Source organism: Macrotis lagotis, chromosome 4 (assembly GCF_037893015.1).
Source record: "Macrotis lagotis isolate mMagLag1 chromosome 4, bilby.v1.9.chrom.fasta, whole genome shotgun sequence".
Lineage (NCBI taxonomy): Eukaryota > Metazoa > Chordata > Mammalia > Peramelemorphia > Peramelidae > Macrotis > Macrotis lagotis.
The window spans coordinates 158,255,219-158,274,521 of record NC_133661.1 but is presented as its reverse complement, the minus strand read 5'-3'; the positions used below and the strand labels follow the sequence as shown (position 1 = coordinate 158,274,521).

The following is a 19,303-nucleotide window of genomic DNA, read 5'->3' as shown; positions in this document are numbered from 1 at the left end:
TTGTTCTAAGAATGATTACTGCCAGAATGCTTTCCAGTTTTTCCATAGTTTTTTTTTATCCAGAGAAGAGTTTTTTCAATAAGTTTTATGAGCTCACCTTATCGAACAGTAAGCAAATGAGTTGCATCATTTCTGATTTTCCATTATCTAGTTCATTCCATTGATTTCTCTATATTTTAACCAATGCCAAGTGGTTTGATGATGATGATTGCTTTATAATATATTTTGAGACATGGGGAGCCAAGATAGTGGTGTAGAGGCAGGAATTCCCAGAAGCTCTCCTCCAGAACACTCTAAATGCCTTAAAATTATGACTAATCAAATTCTAGAGGGTCAGAAATCGCAGAAAGATCAAGTGAAACAATTTCCAGACCCAAGATAACTTGGAAGATCTGCAGGAAGAGTCTATTGCACCAGGGTTGGAAGGGGCCAGCCACATCCTCCAGTCCAAGCCACTCCATTTGAATGAATGAGTTCCATCCTTCCAGGAACAACCCATGGGGGGTCCCTGGGGGTGCCTGAGTCCATGGCAGCAGGAGTGGTTTCTCGACTTCTCAGCCCAGGGATTGCCAAGGACAACTTGGAAGGTCAGTAGGAAAACTATGCCATATCAGAGTGAGCATAGAGCCCAGTGCAGCTCAGGCTTCAGTGCTAAATAAGCCCAGGAAAGGGAAGTAGACCTGCCAAGCCACCCAGCAGGGAGCCAACTGGCAGTTGCTTCTAGAATTCTCAGCCCATGAATGGAAAGGGGGTTGGGGGAGACTGTTGAGGTCTCTTTGCTATGTCTAGGGCATAACTCTGTTGCTTTATCCATACTCAGATTCAGGTCACAGTCTGAGGTCCCCTACTGTCATAGAAGAACAGGGCCCTCCTCATTCCAGAGCAGAGGGAAGTGCTTATGGTCATCCACAGACCAGAGCACAGGCCAGGAGAGCAGTCAGAGCCTTTCATAAGACCTTGAAGGAATTGAGGTGTCCCAAAAACACTCAAAAGTTTGGGAAGAGTGTTAAAACAGGTCATAGGCTGGAGAAATGAATAAACAACAGAAGAAAAAGAATCTGACCATAGATAATTACTTTTGGTCCCATAGAGGATCAAAACATACACTCAGAAGATGATAAAGTCAAGACTTCTGTATCCAAAGCCTCCAAGAAAAATAGGAATTGGTCTCAGGCTATTGAAGAGGTCAAAAAGATTTTGAAAATCAAGTAAGGGAGGCAGAATAAAAATTGGGAAGAGAAATGAGAGCAATACAGGAAAATCATGAAAACCAAGTCAGCAGCTTGACCAGGGAGATACAAAAAATACTGAAGAAAATACATGTTAAAAACCAGTTTAGGTCAAATGGAAAAAACAATCCAAAATGTCAAGGAGAAGAGAAAATTGCCCTGACATCCTAGAAGCAGGGGGTAAAACAGAAATTGAGGGAATCCAATGATCAATAATTGAAAGAGATTTCCCCATCAAAAAAAACCCTCAGGAATATTATAATCAAATTCCAGAACTTCCAAGTCAAAGAGAAAATATTACAAGCAGCCAGAAAGAAACAATTCTAATATCATGGAGCTACAGTCAGGATTGCACAGGATTTGGCAGCATCTACATTAAATGTTTGTAGGGCTTAGAATATGATATTCTTGAAGGCAATAGAGCTTGGATTGCAACTGAGAATTGACTGTCCAGAAAAACTGAACATCCTCTTTCAGAGGAAAAAAATGGAAATTCACTGAAACAGGGAAATTTCAAACTTTCCTATTTAAACAACCAGAGCTGAACAAAAAGTTTGACCTCCAAGTACAGGACTCAGGTGAAGCATAGAGATGGTGGACAAGGAAGAGAGGAATTTAATGATGTTGAACTGTTTATATTCCTGCATGGGAAAATGATACTGATAACTCATATGAATTTTCTCATTTATTAGAGCAGTTAGAAGGAGTATATATAAACAAGGCACAGAAGGGAATTGAATATGAAGGCATAATATATTACAAAGATGAAGTCAATTGGTGAAAAAAAAAGGAATGTCCTGGGAGAAAGGGTAAGAAGAGGTAGAGTGGGCTAAGTTACTTTCCATGAAGGAGGCCAGAAAAAGCTTTTGCAATGGAGTGGAAGAGGGGAAGGTAAGGAGGAATACATGAGCCTTCATTCTTATTGAAAATGGCTCAGAGCGAAAACAACACACACACACACACACACACACTCAATAGGATATGGAAATATATCTTACCCTAGAGGAAAAAGGAAAGGAAAGGGATGGGAGAAAGGGGAACAGGGGAAGTGGGGAGGGGGGAGTCAGGATTTAGGTGATACAAGAGAGGAAAAATTGTGGGAGAGGGTAGTCAGACATTCTTTTTTTTTTTTTTTGCAGGGTGATGGGTTTGGATGACTTGCCCGGGGTCACAGGGCTGGGTGATTGTTGGGCATCTGAGGCTGGATTTGGGTTTGGGTCCTCCTGGTTCCAGGGCCCATGCTTTGTCCACTGAGCCACTTGGCTACCCCACAACACACTTTTGAGGAAGGATATAGTGAAAGGAAAGAGAGAATAGATTAAGTGGGAGTGAGAAGGAATAGAATGCAGAGAAATAGAGTTCAATTGTGAGAAAAAAATTGAAGCATCTTCTTTGATGGACTTATGATAAAGAATGTGATTCCTCCCAGACATAGAGCTGATGGTAACTGAACACAGACTGAAGTAATTTTTTTCTTTTTCTCTCACCTTATTTCTCTTGAGTTTTCTTTATCTTTGTGGGAGAGGAGGGATTATGTTTACTTTTACAACAAGACTATTGTAGTATTGTGAAAATTAATTAATTAATTGATTGATTGATGATTTTTTTTAAAAAGAAAAGTTGGGGTAGGGGAGGACCATAGAGGTAGAATATTACTTGAATTGGAAATTGTCAATACATTTGTTTTACTGAAATCTTATTTTCTTTTAAAATATTTGTTATTAAAAATGATTCATTGGTTAGAGAGGAAAGTTATATTATAAAGATAAATGTGAGCTAAAATAGCAATAACAATAAGATAAACATTTAAAGACAATTTTAATGGACATAAACAAGTTATAGGATATCACCAATAGCTATTTGCAAGCAAGAAGTGACTTAAGAAATATCATTCAGAGGGGCAGCTAGGTGGCACAGTAGATAGAACACCAACCCTGGAGTCAGGAGGACCCGAGTTCAAATTTGACCTCAGACACTTAATAATTACCTAGTTGTGTGACCTTGGGCAAGTCACTTAACCCCACTACCTTGCAAAAACCAAAAAAAGAAAAAGAAATATCATCCAGGAAATATATAATTCCTTTAGAAAAGAATGTGAGGCATTTAAAGCAAAAGTAAAGGAGAGTAGAAAGAGAGCCAAAGGGCTTCGCTGATATATGCTATGAATTATTGGGGGAAGGGAAGGAAGTAAACAAAAGAATGAATAAGAACTGAACAAAGTGAGAAATCATTAGTGGGTTCCACTCTGAAATGTTGGAAATAACATTCACTTGGTGAGATGAATCTCATTAACTATTGTAATAAATGTTTGCAGTAAAACATAAATAAATAGTTTGAGTCATGAAAATATTTTCTTTTTATCCCTACTTCTTCATTTTCTTGTTATTCCAGATCTCTGGATTTTTTGTGATTTTTAAAATTATTTTATCAAATTCTATAAAATATTTTCTTATAGCAATAAATTAATGTTGGCAGTATTTTTATTATATTGGCACATCATAGCCATGAGCTTTTCAGGTATTTTCTTTAAGGAGTAATATATAATTGAATCTCTACTATTCTTTTTGTGTTTTGGTAAGTTGATTGATGGTATTTTATATATTTTATAGTTATATGGAATGGTATTTTCCTTTCTATATTTGCTTCTTGATTTTATTTTTATTATATAGATATGCTATTGAATTTTGGTTGTTGGTTTTGGTTGTTTTTAAACAGTCTGCAACTTTTCAGATTTTATTAATATCTTTGATAAATCCTTAGAAATTCAAAGGTAATCATCATATCATCAGCAAATAAGCATCAAAAATCTGAGACTGGATTTGAATTCAGGCCCTCCTGACTCCTGTGCTAGTGCTCTATCACTGCACCACCTAGCTACCTTCATAGTTTTTTCTTAACATTGAACTATCTTCTAATCATGCTTGGTAATGATTTCTTGAGTAAATTTCTATATCTCTTTGATAGAATTTTGTTCAAAAATTTTTGAGTCAGTGTTCATGAATGATATTAGTTTATAGTTTTCTTTCCCTGATTTAGGTGTTAACACTATATTTGTCTTATAAAAGGATTCTGATGAGGTGCTTTCTCAATTTTTGAGGAAGCTTTGGGAAGTATTGGTAAGAATTATTCTTTTAAAAATTGATAGAAATCTTCTATGGATCCATAAGAATCAAGCATTTTTTTTCCTTTATACTTAATTCTATTTCCTTTTCAGATACAGGGTTATTTAAAATAGCTATTGGATTATTTTATGTTTTTGATAATATTCCTCTATTTCTTTGTTATCAGGTTTGTTAGCATATAATTGTGCATAGCTTGTTCTGATTATCCATTTCTTTTCTTCTAGTTGTGTAGTAATTTCACCTTCATTTGTTCTTTTGTTGAATTGATTTTCTACCTTTTAAAAATCAGATTAGGTAAGGTTTTGTTGATTTTAATGATCTTTTCAAAGAACCAACTTTTAGTTTTAGTTATTTCTATAGGTTTTGGATTTTAATTTGTCTATTTCTTCTTTAATTTTTACTATCTTCTCTTTTGTGCTTATTTTAGATCCCTTTGTTTTATTAATTTTTAGATACCTAGTCAGTTCATTTATTTTGTTAATGCATATTTTTAGAAATATGATTTTTACTATGAAGATTGCTTTAGGTGCATACAAGAAATTTTGATATGTTATTTCATCATCCTTTTCTTTCACATAATTTTTGTTTCTATGGTTTAGTTCTACATTATTTTATTTATTTTTATTTATTTATTTGAGTTTGGCCCAAGGCCACACGACTAGGTAATTATTAAGTGCCTGAGGCCGGATTTGAACTCAGGTACTCCTGACTCCAGGGCCAGTGCTCTATCCACTGCGCCACCTAGCCACCCCATCTACATTAGTTTTAAATTAGTTTCTATGATTTCTTCTTTTTTAAAATAGTATTTTATTCCCCCATTACATGTAAAAAACAATTTTTAACATTCTTTTTTTTAAATGTTGATCTTCAAGTTCTACTGTTCTCTTTTTCCCTTCTGCCTCCATGAGATAATAAGCAACCTGATACAAGTTATATATTTGCAATCATGGAAAACATTTCCATTTTAGTTATTTTATGCAAGATGATGGAAGGAAGGAAGGAAGGAAGGAAGAAAGGAAGGAAGGAAGGAAGGAAGGAAGGAAGGAAGGAAGGAAGGAAGGAAGGAAGGAAGGGAGGGAGGGAGGGATGGAGGGAAGGAGGGAGGGAGGAAGAGTATGCTTCAGTCCATATTCAGACATAAGTTATTTCGTTATTTTTCTGGATATTTTTTCATCATGAGTCTTTTGGGACTGTTTTTGATCACTGGATCATGAGTCATTCACAGTTCTTTCATTCATTCGTTCTATATTACAATATTATTGTTAATGTTTACAATGTTCCACAGGTTCAATTCAATTTTGTATCAATTCATGTACATCTCCAGGTTTTTCTAAAATCATCCTGCTTGTCATTTCTTACAGTAGTACAATAATATTCCATTACAATCACATACCACAACTTGTTCAGTCATTCCCCAACTGATGGACATCCCCTCAGTTTCCAATTGCTGCTCAATTTTTGTACAAATAAGTCTCTTCCTTATCTTTCACACCCCAACTTCCCCTTTTTAAAAAATCTCTTGGGCATACGGACCTGGTACTAATATTGCTGAATCAAAAAGTATGCAGAGTTTCATAGTTATACTCTTTAGATATAGTTTCAAATTGTTCTTCATAATATTTGGATCAGTTTAGAACTGCACCAATAGTGCATTAGAATCCCAGTTTTCCCACATCCCCTCCAAAATTTAGCATTTTCCTTTTTTTGTCATATTGGCCAATCTGATAAGCCTGGTTTTAATTTGCATTTCTCTAATTCATAGTGATTTAGAGCATTTTTATGACTAAAGAGAGCTTTGATTTCTTCATCTGAAAAATTGACTATTCATATCTTTTGATCATTTATCAATTGAAGAATAACTTGTATTATTATAAATTTGACTCTGTTCTCTATATATTTTAGAAATGAGGTATTTGCTGAAATTCCCCTCCTATGCCCCAGTTTTCTGCTTTCCTTCTAATTTTGGTTGCAGTGATTTTGAGCAAAAACTTTAATTTTATATAATCAAAATGATCCATTTTACATTTCATAATGCTTTCTATATATATTTCTCTATATATTTATATGTTAACTCACTCATTACTTAAAATTTCTTGTTAAATCTCCCTTTCAATCTGTATTTTTTGTTCATGATCATGAGTCAATTATTATTTTTATATTATTTTCTATAAAAGATATTGTAACTATTTATGCCTTTTAATATTTGTTTGAAATAGCACTGTGCTCTAATATATACATTATAGATATAATATTTTATTTAATTTTTTCACCTCTTTCCGGAACAGGTATCTTTATTCTCTTTATTATCCATCTTCTCTTACTTTCTCTGTTACTTCTGTTATAAAACTCTAATTCTTTATTCTCTGTTTCCTGGCCATTGTAATTATTCTCTCTCTCTCTCTCCCTTCCCCTCTCCTTTCCACTCCTATGTATTCCTTCTTTGACCATAACTTTCAAGGTATCCATTGGGACTTGTCTACCCTTGGAAGTTTCTGCCACTGTCTTGCAGAACTTGCCCCCAAGGATTCTTCTTTTCCATTATACCTCACTCTCAGAACAAAATCAATTCCTGCAGGTGACAAAGAAGATATTGTCTCACAGTAGAGTGGTCCACATTCTGGCACCGCATCTCTAACTATGCAGCCCAACACTGATCTATCTATATCTTCACCCTAGTTACATGCTTTTCATCATTTGCTTCAAATGGGTCCATGCTCTCCTACTTTCTCTCCCAGATGCCAAGTTGTCCCCAGAATACCCAATTTCCTCCATCTCTCTTGAGGAATTACAAGTGGTCTTTTCAAGCATTAAATCACCCAAACACATGTAGCACAGTGTCCATCTTCTTTCACAGAGCATTTCTCTACATCCATAGGAGTCTTCACTAGAAACTCTCCTGTTCTTTCCCCTTTTCAATCTTTCTCCCTACTTCTTCACCCAAATCTCCTCATCTTGAAAGTATCATGGTCATTTTCTTCTTATTACTAACCCCATGCACATCAACCTCTGTTCCCTTGCTTCCCTCTTCCTCTCTTGTTCACCTCCCATGTTGTAATATAATTACAAAAAAAGCATTGTTTCTCTCTAGGCATTGTGTCCCTAGATTCTGTCCATAATGGTCTAGGTCTACCTTTTCATTGTTACTTCCACATGACTTCTGCCTTCACTCCTATCTTTATGTGTAAATTTAGAAAAAAAAATGTCTCTTACTGGTACCTCTGCTGCTACTCTTTTGCTTTTGCTGCTATATTCATTTTCCCTTCCTGAATTTCTGTTGTCTGGGGCATTTAAAAACAAATGATTCTTTCAGGTCTGGTTTTCTTTCTAAGATTATTTCAAAATCCTATTTATTATTGAATATTCAGCTCAGATTTGCAGGTTAGATCACCCTGGATTGTATGTGAGTTCCATTGCTTTGGGGATTACATTATTCCTTTCTTTCTAGATTTTCTAGAGGATACAGAATAGTTTTATTATTCAAATTATCCTTTACTTTGTATTTGAGGGCCTTGTTATTGACTGCTTGCAATAACTTCTTGTTTCTGAATTGAATTGTTAATTTAGCTTCTATGTGTCTTGGAGTTTGTAGCCTTGAGTTTGTGTTTTTTTGTTTTGAATTCTGAAAGTGATCTATGAATTCCTTCAATTAATATTCCCTTCTCTATGGGGTATATAGACCTTCAGAAAGTACAAGCACCTCTGCTGTGAGGACTTATTGAGGCCTTTTCAGAGCAGTTCATCCTTTTTTGGTGTTCACCTTTACCCAACTCTCACCTGTGGCTCCAACAAGTGAAGTAGGGGTAGTGGTCACATTTTGGTATAACTGTCTTGGTAGATGCACTAAACTAGGTTGGGGGTAACTAACAGGCCTCAAACCTGTTGATGAGTGATGTGAAAATTTCTCTCAGTGAAATGGGTGAATGGGAACAAACTGTTCTAATGACCATCAAGGCAAGTGAAACAGGCACTGTGGAAAGCATTAAGGTTGGTCAAATATAGAACATGTCAAGGTCATCCACTTCATTCCTCAGTCATTCATTGCCAGTCATCTTGACTCTTATCTTGTCACTGGACTTCAGTGACTCAGAAAGAGATGATGAGACAATTCTGATTCATTTAAATCCAATTCAAGTACAAGCCAAGACATGGTATAACAGGTCTTCAAAAATGAAGGACAAACAAAAGCATTCTTTATGTTCAGAAGTTACAAGCAATTGTCTTATTTCCTTGTATTATTTCCTACACTATGGTATTAAGATTTTTGTTTCTGCTTCACTTTCATGTTCGTGTTTCATGTTTACTTTCAGGACACAATGTCATATCCCATTTCCTTTATTCCTCAATACTCTGGTCTACCATCAATAGTATCACACAGAAGCTGACTTATTTTGTAGTTAGGGTCTCTGAGGTTCTGGGAGGAGGGGGAGAGATTGCAGTGTTGAACTCTATTCCCAGTTCAGATATGTGTCCCTCCCTGTACATGATTTCTGTTTTGGAGAGGTCTGAAAGATCGAAGGGATTAGAGAATGTTTAGTCCTCCATCTTATCACATGACCCCCTTCAGAAGGCACTGAATAAATATTTGTTGAAGTAAAGCACTACATGTAACTAAATAATTTTGTACTTTGATTTTTAAAACCTCATCCATAAAAACACAACTCTTAACTTATTCTTTATTTTCATTTATTCTTTATATAACTATTAGTACTTATATTTATTCTTTATTTTTCACTTATTCTTTAATTTTCAATCACCCTTAGATTTTTTAAAAAATTATGTGAATATTTGTTTGATGAATGTTTGTTGAATGAGTCAATAAAAACTTGTCAAAATGTCAATAAAATTTGATCTCTTTACTCAGTGAAGAATCACAGAAGTCAGTCAAGGAAAAAATCCATTTAGAATCTAAATTTATTTGTAAACTGATAGGAAGGAGATAAGAGTATAATTTCCTAATGAAATGTTTTAAAATAGTAAATATATATATATATGTATATATATACACCTTCAAAGGGATTAACATGAGATCTAAGGAGACTGTATTATTCTAAGTGTATATCAGATAAAACTAGAAGGACAACAAAAAAAGACATAAAATGGAACAGATCTAACATTTTAATACTGACCTTTTCTCATCTGCAATAATGAATTCATACCTAGATTCTACTACTTCTGTCCTCAATGTACTTTAAAAAAGTTATTGGCACATAAAAAGAAACATTTGAGTGGAGCAGTCAAAAACCGACCAGGTAAATACAGGAGGAAAAACCTATGCTTTTGACAGTATAATTTTTAGGGGTTTTTTTGTTTTGTTTTTGTAAGGCAAATGGGGTTAAGTAGCTTGCCAAGGCCACACAGCTAGGTAATTATTAAGTGTCTGAGACCAGATTTGAACCCAGGTACTCCTGACTCCAGGGCCGGTGCTTTGTCCACTACGCCAGCTAGCCACCCCTGACAGTACAATTTTTAAAGCCTTCAGGGACTGATTTTCAAATTAGCTGAAGAAGGTGTAGATTCCAAGAGAACAAAAAAGCTTATGGGTGGTACCTTATATTGAAATGAAAAAAGATCAAGATACAAACAATTATTGATCTGAATATCTATTTTCTAATCATCAAAATTTTTTCATAAGAATGATCAATGACAATATCATTAATACAAGCATAAAGCAGCATTAAGGAGATTTTCACAGGTGATCTATTGTAGACTATCTTTACTGTTTAAAAACTGGATGAGGTATGAGAATATAAGATCCTACTGTGCTTCATATTCATTAATTTTAAGAAAGCATTGGACTCAGCAAAGTAAAATTCCCTAAAGTCTTTCATATGCCAAAATTATGCAATATGTCATGATATATAAATACATGTATATATACAAATATGAGTATATACATACACACACAGCATTACTAAGCATTAGGCTTAATCATTTCATTCAGGTCCAATTCTTTATGAGACCTTTGGAATTTTCTTAGTAAAGATACTGGAGTATAGGCAAATAGTGGTAAGTGACTTGCCTGGTAGTGGTAGTAACAGAGCTATTAAGTGTCTGAGGCTAAATTTGAACTCCAGAAGATGTCTTTCTAATTCTAAGGTCTATCTACTGTGCCATCTAGTGGTCTATTCAAACAAGTTAGGACATAAATAAAAATTATCAATGACATTTACCAGCATTATGGAAGATGTCCTATGTAAGGTATAAACAAAATAAAACTTGGCCTATCGATAATGAAATTCTCCAAATTTCCTCTTCATGAGCCATATTAGACCTTTGAATACTACAAAACTTTCTTTAGTGAAAGGAATACATAGATTACATTTTAACAAAAGTGATAAGTTAACAATCCATGTTTTTAAAAAAATAAACTGAAAAAGTATATTTGCTCAGATTATGACAATTGAACTATCAAATTAATCTATCAAGACAGATATAGATATATATATATAATGGTTACATATATGAAATAAGATATATGCATATATATGAATTATAATTTTATATATACAACTGTGTAGCTATAAATATAATTAGAAATACTAATACATCTAATATCTATCTATGTGTCTGTCTGTCTATCTAACTAGCTATCTGTCATCCAGGATAAGCTTTTATAGATAGATAATAAACTGGCCACAGATTCAAAGATCAGAGTAAGCTCAACTTCATTAGGCAAACTAAACAGTACTTTCAACAATTCCAAACTAATTATCACCTAATTGCCTATCTCTTCAGCACCAATATTCTCTCAGTAAAAATGCTAGACAGATGACAATCCTAATAATGTTCCTGGTAACCCCACTCCTTCCTGTTAGTTTTGACTAAAGAAAAATAGAAGAATAAGACAATGGGGATGGGAAAAAATTATATACAAATATACATTTTCCCACGAGGGAGTTCCCTTGTCCTCTGTCCTTGTAGAGACATCTACCATGAGATTCAATAAATATGGATGGGGGGGAGGAAGGAGAAGGATTGAGAGACAAATTATCTATCCCTGTCAAACAGGTTTATGCAGCAGTGCTCAGTCTGACTGTTTCCCTGTGGTTGCTGTGTTGACAAAGCCTCAAGTTGCTATGTCCAGGACTGGTTAAGGCTAAGATTCAGGTAAGGTATCTCCTGGGATTATAGGAGTCACTTTAGCCAAGAGGAGTCAGATCTGCACCAGAAATATATTCTGGGTTACCAAGAGTAACATCTTTTGAGAACAGCACCAACTGGTGAGTCGGAACAAGAGCAGACTCTCCTGTCACAACATTGCTTATCTCAGTTAATGTAGGGACCCGCTCAAAAGAAGAGATCATCAATATGCAATCTTTTTTTTCTGTATTCCTTTCACCACCTGGAGAAAACAAGAAGGTTAAGAAGATGTTGAGCTAAATGTTCCATTTCTTTTTTTTGTTTTTTTTTACAAGGCAGTGGGGTTCAGTGACTTGCCCAAGAGCACACAGTGCTCTGTCCACTGCGCCACCCAGCTGCCTCAACATTCCTTTTCTTTATTCCTCTTTTTTGTACAACAAAATGATTTAGTCACAGTATGAATTGCATATATGATAATGATAAATATCGATTGTGAATACTAAATGAAGATTATAACAGTGGGAAAGAAGGCTCCAGTGCAGAGATGAGATTTCCCTATTTTACTTCTTTGGAAATATATTCTACACTGAACACCTAGTACTATATTGAACCTAGACAAGTTAGGGTATTCCTCATTGGCTATTAATTGGTTAATTAAAGAGACAACTTGCTTTCTACAGAAAGCAGAGCAGCAAATTGGGTGGAGTCCTTCATATAATACTTCAAGAATCACCTAATCACTTTGCCTACATCTGCTATTATATTAAAATATCAGTCTTTGTCACTCTGTTATCTAGATGTCTGTCTCTCTGTCTCTGTCTCTGTCTCTGTCTCTGTCTCTGTCTCTCTCTCTCTCTCTCTCTCTCACACACATACACACACACACACACACACACACACACTCATACTCACTTTATTACAAATAATCTCAAATACCAATGGAATAGTGTGTGATAATTTAATTAAGACAAACACAAGGAGTGTCAGGACCAAGGATGTTAGAGCCTGTTCTGCTGGCTCTCAAGAGATGACTGTTACATTTTCAGTCTGAACATTTATATCTTAGAAAATTTCAAACACTACAAATCAAGACTTGATTTATTATTTTGTTGATAGCCTAGACTTACAAAAGTGTTGGAGAAAATGTCAATAATGCAGATTAAACTAAAGTGTATCCTGTGAAAATTTTTTTTTAGGTTTTTGCAAGGCAATGGGGTTAAGTAGCTTGCCTGAGGCCACACAGCTAGGTAATTACTAAGTGTCTGAGACGGATTTGAACTCAGGTCTCCTGACTCCAGGGCCAGTGCTCATCCACTGTACCACCTAGCCACCCCACTTATGAAGATTTTTAAGAGAGCTAGTTGTTAAGCATTTACCAGCACAAACCTGGTGAGGACTAGAATAAAAACTGAACCAGTTATATGTAATAGGAATGACAAGCAACAGGTAAGACAGCCTGAATAATATATCAGTCCACCCTAAATACTAAGAAAATCAGAAAAAAGTCTACAGTGGGCTCAGTAAGATCTCCTGTGAACATTTATTGGAATTCATGGATCAGAACAACACAGTGGCAAGGCATGGAAAGATTATGACTTGTGATAGCAGAGGAAGTATCCAACCCATTGAATTATCAATTCTTAGGAAACCTAAGAATTCATATTAGTTTAGGTTAATAATTCATTCATGTTAGTGGTTAATAATATAGCATAGTCATCTAAAACTGAACTATCATCATGGTATTAAAATGCTTCATGAAAATTTATAAAAGGGAATAAAAGTGATGAATTTTTTATTAGTGACACTTTAAATGAATTGAAATACATATTTATATATATATATATATATATATGTGTGTGTGTGTGTGTAAGTATAAGACTTAATCCATGCATATGTTTTGTTGATATACTATTAGTCCATAGCATTTAAACTGGTTATATTGTAAAAATTTATAACAAAGCTGAAGACAAGCATGACTTTTTTCCTTATATATTCATTACTTTTTTATGTGGTAATAATTAAAAGTCACTATGTTCATTCCGGAAAAGGTGGAGACTTTGGAAGAGATGAGAATAGGAAAAAATGAGATTTCCCCCAAAATGGGGAAATGTGCAAAAAATGGACGAGTTGATAAGGTAGCATAAGTCACAGAGGGTTACAAATAAGTTACAGCTGTTAGAACTTTTAAAAGCCATTAAGCCATTTTTTTTACATAGTTCAATGTTAACTTGGACAACAAACATTTAAAATGGCTAAGCCTACATTTATTCATACATTTCAAATCAATTTTAAAACTGTAACCTAAAAGTATAAAATAGAAACATCAGACAGTACACTGGATACTTGTTAAATCTCTCTATGAAGTTGAAGATTTCATCTCCTTGAAATTTCAACTGAACAAAATTAAATTGTCCACATTTCCCTAAACATATTAATGGTAGAATTCAGATTAATTTTTTTTTTTAGATTTTTCAAGGCAATGGGTTTAAGTGGCTTGCCCAAGGCCACACAGCTAAATAATCAATGAGGCTGGATTTGAACCCAGGTACTCCTAACTCCAAGGCCAGTGCTCTATTCACTGCGCCACCTAGCCACCCCTGGATGAATTTCTTAAAAGACTGGCTAAAACAAACCAGAAATTACCCAAAGCACCTAGTTTCTGTTCCTTCCTTGAAATGAGTTTGGATGGTCAAGTCCATTGGGGGGTGTTGATTATATGATCATTTCAGAGGTTTTATTTATTCATTTTAGTTCCTTCCAGGAAGCAAGTACCTAAGCAGCTACTCAAGTACTAAGTGGCTGGGTATTTGTAAAGGGCTGAACTTAGATGTTGACCAGCCTGGACAAGAAATCTGCAAACACCTACTCCCTTCTCTCCATGTGGATTAAGTTTTGCAAGATTAATTTGGTGCACTGAAGAAGCATGTGAACTGTATTGGGTTTAGGTGAGCAAAAGCCATATAAAACCATATAAACTATAATTGTGTATGTATATGTATATATATATATATATAGTATATGTGTATAGATATATATATATACACATATACATACACACATATATATCCCAGGCTCCCTGGGAGAGAAAGGTGTGATACAGAGATAGAGATGATAGAGATAGAGATAGATAGAGATAGAGATGATAGATATAGATAGATGATAGAGATAGAGATAGAGATAGATATAGATCTTAGGCACCCTGGGAGAGAAAGGTGCCATATATATATATATATATATATATATATATATATGTATATATATATATTTATATAATATGTATATATTCTAGGCTCCCTGGGAGAGAAAGGTGCTAGATAGATAGATAGATAGATAGATAGATAGATAGATATAGATATCGATAGATAGATAGATAGATAGATAGATAGATAGATAGACAGACAGACAGACAGACAGATCTTAGGCTCCCTGGGGGAGAAAGGTACCAAAGCCTAGGAAAAAAAAAGAGATTTCCCCAAAATGGGAGGATTTAGAAATGTGCAAAGAAGCAGGAAGTGGAGGAGGTAACAGGTCCCAGGGGGTTAGAGTGGACAAAGGAGAAGCCTGAGGAGGGAAGCAGGAGAAGCAGGTGGAGGCGGCCTAGAGGCGGGGGCAGGGGCGCGGCTGCCAGGGGCGGGGCCGGGCAGGGGCGCGGCGGGCAGGGGCGGGGGGCCGGGCCGGGCTGCGGGTGGCTCTAGGGTGCGCACTCCTCTAGCCGGTCACTCACGCGGGTGTGCCAGGGCGGGCAGAGGCCAGAGCAGCAGCGCGGCCACCACAAGGCCGGCGGGAGTCGGGGGCATCGCCCTGCGAGCGCAGCGCCGCGCGGAGGGCAATCCCATGGGCAGGCCAGTCCGAGCCCCCGCGCCTGAGGGCCAAGGCGGGCGGGCGGGACAAACGGGATCCCAGCAACCACCGAAGCCCACGTGGAGGCCTGCGCCCCGCCCCCGCTGCAGGCCCCACTGCGCAGGCGTAGCGGAGGACTTGACGTCACCCCAGCATTTTGTTAGTTGCGCTTGCACCCTCTGTAGGTGGGAGATCAGCAAGCGCCCCCTCCCCTTGCTTGCCCCCTCCATGTGAATTAAGTTATGCAGGACAGGAATCGGGCCTAACCCATTCATGCTTATATGTGTGTGTCCATATTTACAGCACATTTTGTTATCGTCGGGTTTTTTCTCAGCAAAGATACTGTAGCAGTTTGCCATTACTTTCTCCAACTCATAGATGAAGAAACTGTGGCAAAGGGGTAAGTGACTTACCCAGGGTCGCACTGCTCAGTGTCCGACACTAGATTTGAAATCAGGCCTTCCTGACCCCAGGCCCAGCACTCTATCCACTGTGCCTGTCAAGCAAATCAAAATGTAAGTCAGAGCAATCCTGTCAAAATAGTCTCTTTGAGGGGAGTAGGAGGTTGCAAACAAATCCCATCCTCTTTGCTTTCTAGGTTCTTTATTCAGAGAAACCAAAGGAATGCTGAGGAGGCTTGGAGAAATATATACCTTTATTGTACAGCCTTGGCTCTGAAGGCTGAAGGGTCAAGTCCACACATAAATCTATCTGCATAGCCCAGGTCTGCTTCTCAGTTTCCCAAGTTTGGGGTCTGCTTCTCCCCTTTGTCCAATACTCTCCATGTCTGCAAGCAATGCAATCTCTGACCACCTCAACTTATCCATTGTTCAGCCCCCTAGCCAGGACACTTATAGGGACAGAGAACAAATCCAGCATCATGCCAAGTCTAAGATTTATAGCATTTATATCATTAATTATAAACAAGTTGTGCAATTACTTCCTTGCTCAAATAAGGTCTCAATGTCTGACCTTGATTATATAACCATAATCTCCTAAAATGAACCTTTTCTGGACAGGCTGGACCACTGTTATTAAGGGAGATTCATATTCCAATTCTGGCCAAATGGCTTACCATACATGCCCCCTAGCTGCCTAAAGTACACACACATATGAATGTATATATTTATAAAAGTATATATATATATATATATATATATATATATATGAGCATGATTCTATATAATATATGGATGTTATTATATATAATTGTTTTATTATATTTATTAATTATGTATTCTTTCATAGTTATGGATATGTGTGGGATAAAAATCCACTTAAAAAATATAGAAAGTACTCTGAGCAAAAGAGAAAAGTTTATTTTGGCGTTTCTCAAGAAAAGGGCATACTCCAAGTCTCGCAAAGGTAGTGAAGATCAAGGAGCTGCCCCAAACTGACAGTCAAGCAAGATTATATGACCTAAGGCAATCCCCTCCTCCTTCCTATCATCCCTTTCTGTCAACTCATTGGTTACATTCTACTTGTGACAATCTACCCCCAGCAACAAAGAAAAGAATGAAAGGTTTTCATAAAATATTACCTCACCATCCAGATGGTGAGAATAACCTTCACAATTATAACTATCTTATTGAAGTAACAACAAGGTCTAGGAACAGTCTACTTATCATCAAATAAGGGGAGTCTTATGAATGCAAAGTTTTTCTCATGGGAACAGTCTCTTGTTCTCCCAGTTAAGATAGTTTTATCATCAAATAAGTGACAAACCAAAAATGCAAGGTCTTTCTGGAAATAACCCACTATCCCCCCCCAACCCCCAACAGAATCGGGAGGGTGCCTGGCTTGGAATGCAAGGTCTCTCTACCTCTTTCTTCTAAGAATAGTCCAAGAGTAATAGTTTATCATTTTTTAAATGATTTTTTTTGGGAGCGCGGGCCGCACCACCGCCGAGGCCAGCATGGGGGCCGTGACGGATGATGAAGTTATTAGAAAGCGTCTCTTAATCTATGGTGATGGTGCTGGTGATGATCGGAGAATCAACTTGTTAGTGAAGAGTTTCATTAAATGGTGCAATGCTGGATCTCAGGAAGAAGGCTATAGCCAATACCAGCGTATGCTGAGTACATTGTCTCAATGTGAATTTTCAATGGGAAAAACCCTGCTTGTATATGATATGAATCTCAGAGAGGAAAATTATGAAAAAATTTACAAAGACATCGAAAACAGCATAACTGGAGCACATGAAAAAATTGCTGAGTGCAAAAAGCAGATCCTTCAAGCAAAACGAATCCAGAAAAATTGCCAGGAATACAATGCTTTGGCAAAAGTCATACAGCACCATCCAGACAGACATGAAACATTAAAGGAGCTCAATGCTTTGGGGAAAGAATTATAGCATCTTTCTCATATAAAAGAAAATGTTGAAGATAAGCTGGAGTTAAGGCGAAAGCAGTTCCATGTTCTTCTGAGCACTATTCATGAACTTCAGCAAACATTAGAAAATGATGAAAAACTCTCAGAAGTGGAAGAGGCTCAGGAAGCAGGCAGGGGAACAGAGACAAAACCCTAGGCCAATGCGACTACCATGAAGAGACCTGAATAGCATCATCTTAGTTTCCTTCCACATGTTCAGTTGTTGTTACTTTGGTGAAACTAACAGACTATGGATGATCAATTTTTATTTTTTTGACATGCCCAACTAGCCAAAGAAACTATTTTAATGAAGTTTGGTTTTATGAAAAAAAAAATGATTTTTTTTTGCAAGGCAATGGGGTTAAGTGGCTTGCCCAAGGCCACACAGCTAGGTAATTATTAAGTGTCTGAGGCCAGATTTGAACTCAGGTACTCCTGACTCCAGGGCCGGTGTTCTATCCACACTATGCCACCTAGCCGCCCCAGAATTTTAACTCTTAAGAGAGAATATTCCACTCATATATTAATTATATCACCTTATCATGTATATATACATATATATATACATATATATATATATATATATATTACAATTTTTGAAGTGCAATATGATACAATAGAAAGAGCACTAATTCTGGAATCAGAAGACTCAGTTCAAATTTTGCCTCCCACACTAACTACCTGTACAATCTTGAGCAAAATCACTTAACCTCTCTATTACTGTTTTACATCTGTAAAATCAAAGATGGACATATGGTAAAAATGTAAGAGATGTTTTGTTTTTTCCAACCTTCTAACAGTGTCTCAGGTTCATAATCTTGGCACTATCCTCAACTGCCCACTCTCCTTTACCCCATAAGTCCAGTCAGTTGCCAAATCTTGCCATTTCTTCCTTTATAGTAGCACTCACATTTGAACCCTTCTTTCCATTCACTCAGATACCATCTTAGTTTATACCCTCATCACCTCTCCCCTATAATGTTGTCAAATTAGTGGCCCTGACTCAAGTTTTTCACTTCTCCAGTACATTCTAGGCACTGCTGCCAAGGTAAGTTGCCTTATGCAAGAATTTGCCCTTGTGGATTTCCTACTACAACCAATTCCAGTTGCTTCTTATTGCCTCTAATGATAAAATAAAACTTTTAAAGCTTTTCATAACTGACCCCAAACTATCTACTCCCATGTTAGCTCCAGATTTAGATCAACTTATCAGCTCTCTATCCTTCACACAGGATAGTCTGTCTTCCAGTTCTATTCTTTTGAAATGATATTTCCTCATTCCAAGAATGCACTTCCTCCTTACATTGGCCACTTAGGGTCCTGTTGGTCCTTTAAAATGCAGCTTTATGCACTATCTTTTACCTGAAATCTTTACCAAGCTCCCAATTGATAATGTACTCCCTTCTCTCAAATTGCCATGGATTTAACTACTTTCTGTATAATTCTCTATATATGTATATGGAAGGAAGGAAGAAGGAAGGAAGAAAGGAAGGAGGGAGGGAGGAGCTCTGTTGTCCAACTGGCATATGTATATATTATTAACCTTATATACATACAATATATATATATATAAATTTTAATTATTTTTTATTTTTAATATTTTAGTATTTTTAATTATTTAAATATATATATATATATTTAACGTTATATTTATGCTATATT

At 36.4% G+C, this 19,303-nt stretch overlaps 1 protein-coding gene and 1 pseudogene across 1 annotated transcript in view; one reads left to right on the top strand and one right to left on the bottom strand.

Annotated features, from left to right (window-relative positions):
- SPESP1 (sperm equatorial segment protein 1) overlaps window positions 1-15,546 on the bottom strand; it is a 53,984-nt gene extending 38,438 nt beyond the window's left edge. Inside the window, exon 1 of the mRNA XM_074236222.1 lies at window positions 15,156-15,546. Within this exon, the coding sequence (XP_074092323.1) occupies window positions 15,156-15,546 (391 nt within the window). The remainder of the gene's footprint in view (window positions 1-15,155) is intronic.
- Window positions 15,547-17,166: 1,620 nt separating this feature from the next.
- On the top strand, window positions 17,167-17,969 carry LOC141520073 (THO complex subunit 7 homolog pseudogene; annotated as a pseudogene).
- The last annotated feature ends 1,334 nt before the right edge of the window (window positions 17,970-19,303 follow it).